At 38.9% G+C, this 15323-nt stretch overlaps 1 protein-coding gene across 3 annotated transcripts in view; it reads left to right on the forward strand.

Annotated features, from left to right (window-relative positions):
• Positions 1-751: 751 nt before the first annotated feature.
• Positions 752-15323, forward strand: part of elovl2 (ELOVL fatty acid elongase 2) — a 53979-nt gene continuing 39407 nt past the window's right edge. For 2 of the 3 annotated variants that reach the window (XM_053610966.1, XM_053610967.1), the window contains exons 1-6: positions 753-892; positions 4737-4800; positions 6154-6341; positions 6991-7068; positions 8262-8433; positions 8729-8853. In XM_053610966.1, coding sequence (XP_053466941.1) covers positions 875-892; positions 4737-4800; positions 6154-6341; positions 6991-7068; positions 8262-8433; positions 8729-8853 — 645 coding nt within the window. In that variant the 5' untranslated portion in view covers positions 753-874. Of the gene's footprint in view, positions 893-4736; positions 4801-6153; positions 6342-6990; positions 7069-8261; positions 8434-8728; positions 8854-15323 lie in introns of all 3 variants that reach the window. The other variant, XM_053610965.1, reaches the window with a different exon arrangement.

Genomic DNA, 15323 nt, shown 5'->3' on the forward strand with positions numbered 1-15323 from the left:
GCGCCGCGTTGGACCTATGCCAATAAGCGCGACCTTGCTTGTGCGCATGCACGCGCTGGAGGCCCCCTTCAAACTGAACCGGGCACGCGCTTTGATACTGGTATATAGTAATTTAGTTAGTTGAGAACTTAATAGCCTATTTTGATTAAATGTTCTCTTAGTTATCGTTAACGAATAAAGTACTTATTTCCCTTGCTGACTGATAAATACACCGTGCAGTGTTTTTGCCCTTAATTATTCTTACAATAAAAAGAGAGATATTAAACCCAAGTCTATGATTAAAAAATGTCAACTTAGCTCAGGCTTGTAATCTTCATGATTACATTAATCATAACAGCAGAATGTGTGGCCAGTGTGATTGTATTGGCCAGTTTAACATTTGAGCCTCTTATATTCTTAGAATAAAGAGTTCTTCAAAGGTTTTCTAAGGATTCATTGGACAATTAAGGGATAACGTCCAAAAAAGGTTCTACTCGTAACCTTTTCTGGGAAATACTCTGTTGTAGTGTTCCACAGAACCTTTGAATGTTCCCATTGAGAAGAATTCTCAAGGAATGCTGCATTGTACACAGGAGTTTTCTGCACCAAAATAAAAACGAACTATAGAGATCGATGAAGCATGGGTGCCTGTTTCGCATCCAATATTTCCATGAACCTGTCAGGACGCAAAATGTGTCAGTACCCAGTATCGCGCAGACGTTTGGCTCAGTCGCCCCGCCCACCACATCTAATACCCCGCAGAGCAAGTCACAACCGTGGAGACGAGTTAGGCGCGGCGTCTGGAACGACGTGTAATCACAGACAGCACAAGGTCTGTTCATTCACCAAGCGGCATCATTCCGTAGTCTAAAAAACGACAGAAAGAAGCCTAGCCATGGATTTCCTTGGAAAGGTAAGAAACAATGTGTGATGTATGCTGTTTAAGGTCTGTCCAGTGGGCGTGGTGGATCGACGTTGCTGCTTCTACAGTTATCCATTCTGATTATCTTGAGCCTGGGGCGATGCTTTTTGTCTAGAAAGTGGATTATTAAGATTTATTTACTTCTTGCAGCATAATAATATATTAGGTGTGGTATTATTCAGGCACGACTCTAGGACTGAATAAAGATACATATTTAATGATTTACTTGAGGGGTTTCCTAACCTAATGGTCTGCTCATATGGGACAGTTTTAAATATTTCAATTTTAAAATATTTAAACTTAATTTGAAAGCCCACCTTTATGCAGACAGGAATATCAGTCAACCTAAAATTAATAATCTTGATACATTAAAGTGTCTCATTTACATGGCTAAGCTTTGGTACCAGATAAAAGCAAATATGAAGATTTACAGTTGTGCCTATAGAACCAGAGATTTCACTTAATCTACAAGTTTGCTTCTGCCTTCAAAATGAGTCATTAGAAACCACAACCCGAAGAGAAAAAAAAGTGCGCAAACTATTTAATTAGTAAAAGCTAGTGGTTGGCTTAGTTATAAACCCTCCATAAGTCCATATTTTCATCTAAACATTATTGATCATGAAGACTTATTGAACGTGTCATGTCTAATCACTGGCTGTGTGTGATATTATATTTAATACTTAGTGTCTGTAATATAAGCTTAATCGTTTATGGTACACTTGAAAAACCTTTGATTTGTGGGTAGGATCATGTGCTTTGATACTTTGATACAGTTTTAATTTCATCAGCATAGTGCTATAAAAACAAATGTATGTACTGATGGCTCACTTGTCCAAGATACAGTCCCCTCTGAAACTACTGGCATGGTCAATTCATATTTTTTTGCTGTAGACTGAAGACATTTGGTTTTGAGATCAAAACATGAATATGGGAAGATAGTTTAGTATTTCAGCTTTTATTTCCTGGTATTTATATGTAGATGTGTTAAACAACATAGATCATAGCACATTCTGTATCAACCCAATTTGTAGGCGAGGAAAAATATGGGTACATGTGACTGACAAGTGTTTCTTGTTACCCAGGTGTGTCCTGTTAGATTGACTGTTTAAACAATAAATAGCACTGAACAGCTACTCTAGATTTTGGCCTGCAGTTTCACCTGTGAAGCATTGCTGCCTCCAGAGTCAGCATTTCACATGGCCTCTCTGTGTCCATGTATGTTTTGTTGGTTTCCTCCCCCCTCCCAAAAACATGACCTTAGGAGTGTAGCTACTTGAAATTGCCACTTAGTGTGAATGAGTGTGTACATAGTGTCCTATGACGGACTGGTGTCCCATCCAGTGTGTATTCCTGACTTGTGCCCGTGATCCTGGGATAAGCTCTTGATCCATGTGACCCCGACCAAGATAAAGCAGTTGCTGAAGATGAAAGAATGAATGAAGGAATGAATGAATGAGGGTTTAAATGTTTTCTTTTTTCCATTCTTTCTTTACAGTCGATAAAAAGTGTACACACCCCTGTTAAAATGGCAGGTTTTTGTGATGTAAAAAAATTAAACCAAGATAAAATGTCAGAACATTTTCCACCCTCAATGTGAAATTATATTATATAAAAATTAAGTGAAAAACATTCATAAACATTTTAGGGAAAATTAAAAAAGTTACAATAACCTGGCTGCATAAGTGGTCACACCCCTAAACTAATACTTTGTTGAAGCACCTTTTGATTTTATTACACGACTCACTCATTTTGGGTAAGAGTCTATCTTCTCCAATCTTGACTTGGCAATATTGACTTTACTATTTCTTGCAAAAACATTCTAGATCCATCAAATTATAAGGGCATCTCCTGTGCACAGCCCACTTCAGGTCACCCACAGATTTTTAGTTGGATTCAGGTCTGGGTTCTGGCTAGATCATTCAAAAACATTGAGTTTCTTTTGGTTAATCAATTTCTTTGTTGATTTGCATGTATGCTTTGGGTCATTGTCATGCTGATAGGTGGAATTCCTCTTCTGCTAACTAGCAGACATCTGAAGGTTTTGCACTAAAGTTGACTGGTATTTGTAGCTATTCATGATTCCTTCCAACTTGATAAACACCCCAGTTCTGGCTGAAGAAAAGCAGCTCTAAAGCATGATGCTGCCACCACCATGCTTCATCATGGGTATGGTGTTCTTTTGCTGATGTGCTTTTTTTTTTTGCACCAAACATACCTTTTGGAATTATGGAATTATTATACCTTTTGGAATTGGTCTCATCAGACCATAACACATTTTGCCACATGGTTTGCGGTGAGTTAGTTGGGCTTGGATGTTTTTTGTAAGAAAGGGCTTCCCTCTAGCCACCCTACCCCACAGCCCAGACATGTGAGCTCCTTTAATGTTGCCATAGGTTTTTTGGCAGCATCCCTGGTAAGTTTTTGTCTTGTACTTTTAGAAATTTTGGAGGGACATCCTGCTCTTGGTGATGTCACTGTGGTGCCCCATTTTCTCTATTTGTTGATGATGGTCTTCAGTGTTCCGTGGTACATGTAATATTTTGGAAATTCTTTTATGCCTCTCTGCTGCTTGATTATATTCAACAAGTGAGATACCATGCATACTTTGTAAACTCTTTGCAGACCATGGCTTCAGCAGTCATTTGAAACCAAGAAGATGTGAAGTCAAATCTACAGAAACAGCTGGTCTTTATTTGGGGTTAATCAGAATAATTTCATTGATGATTACTTTTGAACATGAGATTGAAAGGTTAATTCTGAACACAGCCATGTCCTTAATTATAAAAGCTTTATTTTAACTTAGTTATTGTAACTTTTTTATTTTTCCTATTTTTCCCTAAATGTTTCTAATTGTTTTTTCACTTAATTTTTATATTATAATTTTACATTGAGGGTGGAAAAAGTTGACATGATTTATTTTGGCTTCTTTCTTTCTTTTCTTTTCTTTCTTTTTTTTTTTTTACATCACAAAAACCTGCCATTTTAACAGGGGTGTGTAGGCTTTTTATATCCATTTATATGTATATATTTTTCCATGCATCAGATAATAAGACAAATTGGAGCATATATATACATACACAAAACAGTTTAAAAAAATTCTGAAATATACAAAAAAAAAAATAATTGCAAATATTCCAAGGGTTCTGGAATTTGTCAGCTCTCCCCTTGGACAGTGGGATTTACTACCACCTCCTTTCTGTCTGATCCAACCAGGTCACTCTACCCTCTTTTTGTCACCAAATACCTTGTATTGTGCTCAATCAATGAACTGTAAGGTTCTTAGGAGGACAATGTGGCACTGTTTTAAAATGGCCACTCACAGGAAAATTGAGTCTCTCTCTCTCTCTCTCTCTCTCTCTCTCTCTCTCTCTCTATCTCACACACACACACACACAGAGAAAGAGACAGAAAGAAGCAGGCAGTGACCTGTAAAATGAGAAAGGACTTATCATTTTCTTTTTTGCTGATTAAGTGTGAACATAATAAATTTAGGAAGTTCATTAGAAATAATAGATTGAACAGAAAAAGAAACTTTGAGCCTTAAAAGTGGTCATGACAACAGTAGTTCTGCCGTACTATTCGAGTACTTCATTGGGCAATTTTACATCCAATTTGTTTTATTTTCCTCATCTAAACATTTGCAACTGAAAACCACCCTATACATCACTGACACTGAATTATATTGACTTAAAGATCAGTGTTGCTTATACACAACAGATCTTCAATTAAGTCTGTGAGTTTTTCTGGAAAATTTTTCAATTTGGAAGATCAGATAGATTCAAGACAGCTTACCAGCAATTCCCACATATTTCTTTTAACTTTTTGTGCATTTCAGAACCATTTCTATGCCATTGACACATGGTTAAACTCTGCAGTGGATAAACTATTTGGAGAGAGAGGTTTGTGATTTTTTTTTTTTAAATCTCTTTTCATTAGCCTCTACATTCATAGTTATTAAAATACCTTTTACCCCTGACTTCTAGTGACTGTTTCTTACCTTTTCTCATTTTTACATCCTTAAATGGTTATATGAACTTTAACACACTTAGCTTTGGCTGGGCATTCCAAATAATAATACCATCTCTGATTTAGCAGAGCTTTTTTACTGCAGCCAAAATTGCATGAAAAATATCTACCTCTGTTTTGGATGTATAATGGTATTGCAGTGGATATTAATTTGTTGATATTAATTATATGATACAAATTAATATCCACTGCAATACCATTATACATGCAAAACAGAGGTAGATATTTTTCATGCAATTTTGGCAGCAGTAAAAAAGCTCTGCTAAATCAGAGATGGTACTATAATTTGGAATGCCCAGCCAAAGTTAAGTGTGTTAAAGTTCATATAACCATTTAAGTCATATTAATGATACAAATGCAGATGGAATGCCACTTCTGATTCTTGGGGAAAATTGAGTGCCAAGCTTATTGAATGGGTGCTAAAGTAATTTTCCATTTGAGTTCATGCTTGTAGAGTAATTAATATTCATACTCACTAAAAGTGTCCCCTTCCTTCTCAAGTGCTGACTAGGACAAGACCACAGAGGAATACAAATGTCTCAGATCAGTCTAGTGCTTTCAGTTAACCCCAGGATCTCTGGCCATTAATTAACATAGCCCCTGGAAATAAAAATGAGCTAATGAAAGACAGACAATGATGTATCCCTATATTATCATCCATATTACTACTACTGAGTAAAAGCTCTCCTCTGTGTTTCCCAAAAACCATGACTGCTTATGAAACATTATGAGTTGTGATTCTCAAGTATATATGATATTTATTGTTGCACAAAAGCATATGATATCAGTGTAAAGAACAGAGGATGGGACCACATACTTGGTCTGACCTTGCAAACTATCTGACTTCCTCCGGATATAGGCCTCTAAGGTCTTAGAGTACTGGAGAATTCTGTTAATTCATAGTATAAGACAAGAAGCTATTGTTTGCCAGTGTGAAAATACAACAGAACCGTAGGATCTTGGCAAATCCAAATGAGCTTATGTAAAGCAGAACAAACACTGTAATAATGAATAAAAAACTATTTTTTGTCTTACTTTCTCAGAAAAAAAGAATGTAAAATCTGTTATTTTATAATTCTGATTTAGTTATTGAATATGCATAATTCATTGTAGGCCTACATAGCATTGTGTTTATACATAACAATGGCTAGATGAATGTGTCTTGTTCTAATAATAATGGTGTAATTATTTGGACTATGATCTTATTAATATGTGTTTGATGGTAGATCCAAGAGTACGAGGTTGGCTGCTACTGGACTCCTGCACACCCACTCTGGTCCTCACCTTCATCTACCTCCTGATAGTCTACTTGGGACCAAAGTACATGAAAAACAAGACAGCTTACTCTCTGAAGAATGTATTGCTATTGTACAACTTCGGTGTCACTATGCTGTCCTTCTACATGCTAGTGGAGGTAAGAGCAAGGGATAGAGCAAAGAATTTAAAAGAAATAAAGAATGAGAATGCAACTAGCAGCAAGGGAAGTAATAAAAGAATAAATCCAGAAAGCAAGAGAGAGTGGAAAGGCTGACAATGAGAGTGAAAATGTGTGTTTTATATCTTGACCCCACAAGGATAGGAATATCTGACAGTTTTAAGATTTTGTGGACATTTTTTGCAGCTTCTATTTAAATAACTATAATAGCCAAAATGCTTTTTGGTTACAGAAGTTAAGGTTCTGGTTTGAATTAGGTGTAAGCACAGCATTAATTGGCTGCACTGATAATTATGCCAATGGAAGGTCCTCACACAAGGATAGTAAGACAAACATGTAATTATGTCTGAAAAGTGATTTTCTACTTAGAGGATAGAATGACGGCATCGCACGAAGTATACACAGATGAGCCAAAACATTATGCTACATAGCACATGTAAAGAAGAGAGGAGTGAGACACTGTATAACAGAAGAAAAACAAAGTGGGGCTTTCCCTCTTTCTCACATCCTTTTTTTTTTTACTCTGCACTTTCACATGTTCAATGGTTTTTATCATTTCCAGAGAAAGCTTCAATCTCTCTCTCTCTCTCTCTCTCTCTCTCTCTCTCTCTGTCTCTGAATTTGGTAGCTTATCTCAGCAACCTGGTCAGCAGACTACAAACTGAAATGTCAAGGGCTGTTTGATGCAGGGGAGGGTGACATCAGGGTAAGTTAGAAACACTACACCTCGCATCAGTTTCTAATGCAAATCAGCTAATCAATTGTTAATGTTTTTGGGCATCACTGTTTCATGACATTTCTTTAGGAGAAGGTCCTCTCATCAGAATAAATTATCTGATTTTGTAAACTTGTTCTTAAAGCTGCTCTACATATCTTTTGGGAATTTGGAGACCTCTCTGTCAGAAATATGATATTGCAAGCAACTTTAACAGAAAACTAACATTCAAGTACAGAATTAAGACTTGTTCAATACATGTTCTGAGAATGTAGACACCATCACAGAAGTGTTACAAACCTAAACAGTTTGTTATGCACGTAATTGTGACTATCACAGTTACGGATTACTAGGTGAAAGATTTAGTTTGACACCAGCTATAAGAAATGCAGAGTCAATTCAACAGCTGATGGTGTACATCGCCATCTGAGCAATTAGCTATGGGAAGATATAAGCATATAACTTCAGCAATTTAGAAAGAAGTAAGGACAATAGTTAAGTGGCTAGTTTTGGCTAGTAATCCAGCTTCGTACAGACAGGAGCTCGCAAAGGGAACCATTATTTTCAGAGCATGCGAAACAATATCTAAGTACTGTTTTGCATTGTACCAAAAACACAAAGCATTTTGGTTTCATGTTGTTCTTTACCATTATGCTTGTAAATCCATATTCAATAAATGTTTGAGTCACTCAATGGTGTTAAGGTAGAGGGATGGGGAAATGTGTACATTTTTATTGCTGAATTCCTATGCTAGTACAGTGCATCAGGATTCGGGGAAAAAACTAAAACAGCAAATAAACTCTTAATTTAAATGTGGCTTAATGTGATTCCCAGTAACATTTTAAATTAGACCCCACATGGGGTGGTGAGAAGACCTGAAACAAATCCTTATATGTACAATAATTCCTAGTTTGGTAGCCCCTGCTCTATAACTGTTCATAGCTGTTTTTGTATAATGCATCAGTGTAACAGCTAAAACATAGTCAGCCAAGCAGAACATTGATGTAAGAGTAGGATGTTCCATCATAGTAAATGTCTAATCTAATGTTTCATATATTAAATTGACAATGTACACAATAAAGGAATGTTTTATATTTTTTTTTTTATATTTTATTAAGGCCTCATGTAATTATATTTGAGCAATTCACTACTGTTGTTCCTCTTTCTCTTTCTTGTCTGGGCAGGTAGCGAAAGTGTTGTGGTGGTACTACTTTTCTAAGCTGATTGAGTTTCTTGACACCATCTTCTTTATACTAAGAAAGAAGAACAATCAGATCACCTTCTTGCATGTGTATCACCACGCCTCCATGTTTAACATCTGGTGGTGTGTTCTCAACTGGATCCCTTGTGGACAGAGTAAGTATACACAGTTATGTTCTAAGACAGACACGCGAGTTGCTGCCATATGTTTGGCTGATTGGATAATTGCAAGAATGACCAGGTAAGTCGTAAGCCAAGGAATCAGAGGAGAAAAGAGGTGGGGGTTGTAATCCCCTACAGACTCAATGTACATGCAGTTTAAAATGTGTTTCTCAAATACCAGACACAGTAGTGTACCATTTAGCTTTATCTAATTTATTATTTATAAGACCGAAGATATGTCTTCAAAATGGGATTGACTTGGCTGATGTGCGGCATGATTTGTGTGCAGGTTTCTTTGGACCCACACTGAACAGCTTCATCCATGTGCTGATGTATTCATACTACAGCTTGTCCACCATTCCCTCCATGCACAACTACTTGTGGTGGAAACGCTATCTCACACAGGCGCAGCTGGTCAGTACAATAATGCAAGCTAATGTTTTTTTTCACAAATACTTTATATACAATTAGTCTAATGAATATGAAAAATAATATTAATATAATGTCAGTCCATATTGCTCTGAGAGTAACAAGGCATTTTGAAATGTTCAGAAACAGGAATGTGAACCATAATGCAAAGTTTAATTTCCAAAATGACAAATCCAGGACACAAAAATAATGCCTTCCATTTACTGTATAAAGCACTTTTGTAACACTCTTTGTAACATCGCTTATTTGTCGCTGTACAAAAAAACACATCGGAAATCGAAGGGAAAAGTGTTGGCAGAAAGGGTACATTTTAAGTTGTCTCTTAAAATTAGATAAGGAAGTGCAGCCATCAAGGTCCTGGGGAGTGGCTGGCATGGTGACACCATGTATTATAAGTTGGAATTCATTCATGACTTTAGATCATTCAATTAATGAGCTAGGAGAAAGTGCTGTGCTGGACCATGTAGTATGGTATAGTGTGGATACTGTGTAGTATGGATTTATGTTATAAATTGGTATCTATCAGAAAGGTAAAATACAAACCAATCATGAGCCAGGCTGGAAATACAGATAGAGATTATGCGAGAGCAGAATGTCATGGTTAAAAGCTGTACTGAAATCTAACAGAGTAAGAAAGTTGATGGCACCAGCATCAGCAGAAATGAATAGATCATTTGTGACTCTAAGAAGGGTACTTGCAATACTATATAGAGTACAGAAACCTGATTGGAAAGTATTGATCATTGACCTTCACTCTTTGGTATTTGGACAGAAATCGAATATTAGAAATTGGTCTATAATTAGAATGCTCATTAGGGTCTGTATATTTGGGAACAAGTATTACAGAAGCAGTTTTGGGATTTGACAGAAAAAAATGTGTATCAAGACCTGTTAAAAAAGTAGGATATGTGGCAATAGATAGCATAGAAGACCAAACTTTAAGAATGGAAGATGAAGTGGGATCAAACTGACAAGTGGAGGGGTTGGATTTTGACATGAGTACAGCGACAAAGTCGGGGTAAAGTATTGGTAAAGTGGGTTCAGCTAAGAGTTGGGATGTGGTTCTGAGTTGAGTTGATAGTTAAGAAACATTAGGTAAATGTTGATAGTTTGTACCGATTTTATCCTTGAAAGAACTTCATATTGGACCGAAGAGCTAAGTGTGTCTAAAGAACTTCATATTGGACTGGAGAGATAGGTGTGTCTGCTTAGATGGCTTAAGGAATTTGTAAAAAAAAAAAAAAAAGATTCAGAAACATGTTGGGTCTTGACCTTTTGTGATTCAATGATTCACTCCAAATAACAAAATGTATCACCTAGTGCAGAGCCTTATATGTTGAAAAAAGAAAAGTTGATGGAACACACGGACAAGAGAGATGGGATACTAAGAACATGTATATTCAGAGATAAGCCCATATATATATATATATATATATATATATATATATATATATATATATATATATATATATATATATATATATATATATACATAATATGTGTATATGTATCTCACAAAAGTGAGTACACCCCTCACATTTTTGTAAATATTTAATTATAACATTTAATGTGACAACACTGAAGAAATGACACTTTGCTACAATGTAAAGTATTGAGTGTACAGCTTGTGTAACAGTGTAAATTTGCTGTCCCCTCAAAATAACTCAACACACAGCCATTAATGTCTAAACCGCTGGCAACAAAAGTGAGTACACCCCTAAGTGAAAATGTCCAAATTGGGCGCAAATTGTCAATATTTTGTGTGGCCACCATTATTTTCCAGCACTGCCTTAACCCTCTTGGGCATGGAGTTCACCAGAGCTTCATAGGTTGCCACTGGAATCCTCTTCCACTCCTCCATGATGACATCACGGAGCTGGTGGATGTTAGAGACCTTGTGCTCCTCCACCTTCCGTTTGAGGATGCCCCACAGATGGTCAATAGGGTTTAGGTCTGGAGACATGCTTGGCTAGTCCTTTAGCAAGCCAGTGGTCGTCTTGGAGGTGTGTTTGGGGTAGTTATCATGCTGGAATACTGCCCAGCGGCCCGGTCTCCAAAGAGAGGGGATCATGCTCTGCTTCAGTATGTCACAGTACATGTTGGCATTAATGGTTCCCTCAATGAACTGTAGCTCCCCAGTGCCAGCAGCACTCATGCAGCCCCAGACCATGACACTCCCACCACTATGCTTGACTGTAGGAAAGACACACTTGTTTTTGTACTCCTCACCTGGTTGCCGCCACACACACTTGACACCATCTGAACCAAATAAGTTTATCTTGGTCTCATCAGACTACAGGGAATGGTTCTAGTAATCCATGTCCTTAGTCTGTTTGTCTTCAGCAAACTGTTTGCGGGCTTTCTTGTGCATCATCTTTAGAAGAGGCTTCCTTCTGGGACGATAGCCATGCAGACCAATTTGATGCAGTGTGCGGCATATGGTCTGAGCACTGACAGGCTGACCCCCCACCCCTTCAACCTCTGCAGCAATGCTGGCAGCACACATACTAAATACTGAACTAGGGAGCTGGTTGAAACATACCCTGGCTGTTGTCATTTTTGACATTTTATCTGCCTTTCCTGCTTTAGTCTGTTTGCCTGATCGTTTGATCATTGCCTGTCTTCATTGTTGATTTTGCCTTGCCCTTTGGCTTATATTCTCTTAAATAAAAACTCTTAACTGCACTTCCATCTGTCCTAAAGCTCATTACATGACAGATTACTATACCTACACCATGGATGCAGCAGGAGAGCAAGGAGAGCATCATGCCTGCTTAACAAGGAATGTCTGACCAGCATTTAACTCAGTCCAGTTTCCCCAGTGGACTGCCATAGACCTCCTGAATCCATATGATGGATTTTTAGACTAGCTGAAGCTGTTCCTGTGCCACTGCCAATTATATTTTTCGAGCTGGCAAACCCAAGCTTGCCAAGAGGCAGTGGCTCAGGTTCACCCTAACCCTAACCCATCAGTGGGCGGAGCATCTGGCCAGTACAGGGTCCAGTGGACTCAACAATATCACTCAGTTTGTGGAACTATTTATAAAGGAGTTTGGGAATCCAGGGCAGAACCATAACCTGCATGAGCTTTTGAAGGGGATCAGCATGATGAGAAAGCCTGATCCTCTGTTCCACACTTTTTATGAGTGGATTGACAGGGCAGCCTCAACAGCTCAGCTCCAGCCCCAGGCAGACAGGGCTGCAGTGGGGGTGCCACAGGCGTGCAAGACCGAGGGCTGCCATAAAGAAGCCGAACTACAGTGTCCAACGTGTATTAAACTCAGGATACATGGATCATATTTCTGCTCACAAGAATGTTTCAAAGGCAGCTGGCATGCCCACAAACAGTTCCACAAGACAGCAAGAGCAGTGCTCCAGCCAGAGGTCAATGTGGCGACCTCGGCTCCAGAGCTCCAGCCTGAGACCTACAAGGTTATCTCCCCTGCCGAGCTCCAGTCGGAGGTCAATGTGGTGATCTCATCTCCAGAGCTCCAGCATGAGACCCATGAGGTCTCCTCTGCAGAGCTCCAGCCAGAGGTCAGCATGGTAACCTCAACTCCAAAGCTCAAGCCAGAGACCCATGAGGTGGTCTCATCTGCAAAGCTCCTGCCAGAGGTCAATGTGGCGACCTTGTACTCCAGAGCTCCAGCCAGCAACCCATGAGGTGGTCTCATCTGCAAAGCTCCTACTGGATGTCAACGTGGTGACCTCCTCTCCAAAGCTCCAGCCTGAGACCCATGAGGAGGTCTCACCTGCTGAGCTCCAGATGGAGGTCAATGTGGCAACCTCAGCTCCAGAGCTCCTGTCTGAGATCCACAAGGTAGTCTCCTGCTTAGCTCCAGTTGGAGATCAACGTAGTAACCGCCTCCCCAAGGAGGAGATCAATGCCCCTGAGATCAATGAGGTAGTCTCACCTGACACGCTTCAGCCAGAGGTCAACGTGGTGACCTCAACTCCAGTGCTCCTACCTGAAATCCACAAACGGGTCTCATCTGCCGAGCCCCAGCATGAGGTCAATGAGGTAACATTCCATGCCAAGTTCCAATCAGAGGTTGATGAGACGGCCTCCCAAGTCATGTTCCAGCAGAAAGCCAACAAGGCAAGCTCCCATGCCAAGTTCCAGTCTGAGGTCGATGAGACGGCCTCCCAAGTGATGTTCCTGCTAGAGGTCGATGAGACGGCCTCCCAAACCCTGTTCCTGTCTGAGGGCGATGAAACGAAACCTAAACCTCATTACATGACACAAATTATTGAACTATTATTTGTTATGATCTGACCCCAGATAAATGTTATTTAAGCAAATTAGACACATACTGCAATTATAAACTAATGCCAAGGTCTCTGGAAAGAGGTTTGGTAAGCTTAAATTTAGGTTCCAGTCAGGGGATCAGTGCGGTGGCAAAGACGTCTTCCACTGGTGAAGTGGATTGCGTGCAGTCACGTTCCAGTAAGGATTCCAAAAAGCTTACCCTTAATCATACTGTTGCCTCTCTTCTTGTCAGGTCAGAGATTCAGGACGGTTGTTTCTGTTAATGTCTTCTACCTCACAGGCCAAAGACTCAAAACATGGTGTTTCTGTTAATGTCTTTCTTTGTAAGGTTAGAACCTCAGCATGAGGAGGTGCCGATCGGGGAGGTACCTTTATCCCTTTCTGATAAGGAGGAGATTGTAATCTGGTGCCTTTCCATTCAGGCAATGTGATTAGCTATTGATGCCAGATGTGTCCACAGTGTAGCCCACCCTAGTGTGGAACTCATTTGCATAGTTTAAAGTACACAGTTGGAGAAGTGTCTATAAGTTTGCCTATACATTATTTCTTTTCAAAATCTCTTTCAAAATATTATAGGCATTGTGCTGGACACAGAGTCCAAAACATGGAAACAAGAAATGGTTGAACTATCACCCATGCATTCATTTATGCATTAATAAGTCAGCTCATATAAACTGTTGTGTCGACAATCATTATCCATTAACATAAACTGATCTTTACATGAATGTGAAGTGGATGTGTCACACTTTGTCAAATTTAAGGATTCAAAACATATGTATGAATGGATTGCATTGATCTTTGTGGCCTTTCTTTGTTTCATCCACTGCTGCTGCATCCAGATACCCTAAGGAATTTTTATGGCAGTGTTGGCCTAAACCTTAGGAATGAGTTTGGTGGTTAGGGTCAACTTGTGGTCCAATGAGAAGTTCTTCTTCATGCGGATGTGGGTGATGGGGGGGGGGTTTGAAAACATCAGGGTTTTCAAACATCAGGGGCTGAGCCCAAAACGTCAGGGGCATATATGTGTATATTAAAATCAGGCTGTATTAAATCTGTTTAATATACATACAACAGTCTATGATAAACTAAATCTTCTGAAAAGAGTGTTTGTTGATCCTGTTGTATGCTGCATCTGTCAATTCACTCATGTGGTAACTTGCAGATCTTGACCGTTCAATATGGCAAATGGCGATGAATCGTGGTTATTAAGAAAACATTGCCAATGAGGCATCTACGTATATACAATGGTGCTTGAAAGTTTGTGAACCCTTTAGAGTTTTCTATATATCTGCTTAAATATGACCTAAAACACAGACTTCACATAAGTCCGAAAAGTAGACAAAGAAAACCCAATTAAACAAATCAGACAAAAATATTATACTTGCTCATTTATTTCTTGAGGAAAATGATCCACTATTGCATATCTGTGAGTGGCAAAAGTATGTGAAACTCTAGGATTAGCAGGTAATTTGAAAGTGAAATTAGATCAGTGGGATAATGATCAGGTGTGAGTGAGCACACTGTTTTATTTAAAAAACGGGGATCTATCAAAGTCTTATCTTCACAACACATGTTTGTGGAAGTGTATCATGGCACAAAGATAAGGGATTGCTGCCTCTCTGCAGTTTGCTAAAGATCAGGTAGACTAGCCAGAAGGCTATTGGAAAAATGTTTTGTGGACGGATGAGACCAAAATAGAATTTTTCCTTTAAATGAGAAGCGTTATGTTTGAAGAAAGGAAAACACTGAATTCAGCATAAGAACCTTATCCAATCTGTGAAACATAGTGATGGTAGTTTCATGGTTTGGGCCTATTTTGCTGTATCTGAGCTGGAAAGACTTGCCATCATTGATGAAACAATGAATTCTCAATTATACCTGCGAATTCTAAAGGAAAATGTCTGGACAACTGTTCATGAATTGAATCCAAAGAGAAAGTGAGTCATGAAGCAAGACAATGACCCTAAGCACACAAGTCGTTCTAGAATGGTTAAAGAAGAATAAAGTTAATGTTTTGGAATGGCCAAATCAAAGTCCTAACCTTAATCCAATATAACTGTTGTGAAAGGACCTGAAGCAAGCAATTCATGTGAGGAAACCCACCAACATCCCAGAGTTGAAGCTGTTCTGTACTGAGGAATGGACAAAATTCCCCAAAGTCGATGTGCAGGACTGAACAGGACTA

The sequence above is a fragment of the Ictalurus furcatus genome, chromosome 23 (genome assembly GCF_023375685.1).
Source record: "Ictalurus furcatus strain D&B chromosome 23, Billie_1.0, whole genome shotgun sequence".
Lineage (NCBI taxonomy): Eukaryota > Metazoa > Chordata > Actinopteri > Siluriformes > Ictaluridae > Ictalurus > Ictalurus furcatus.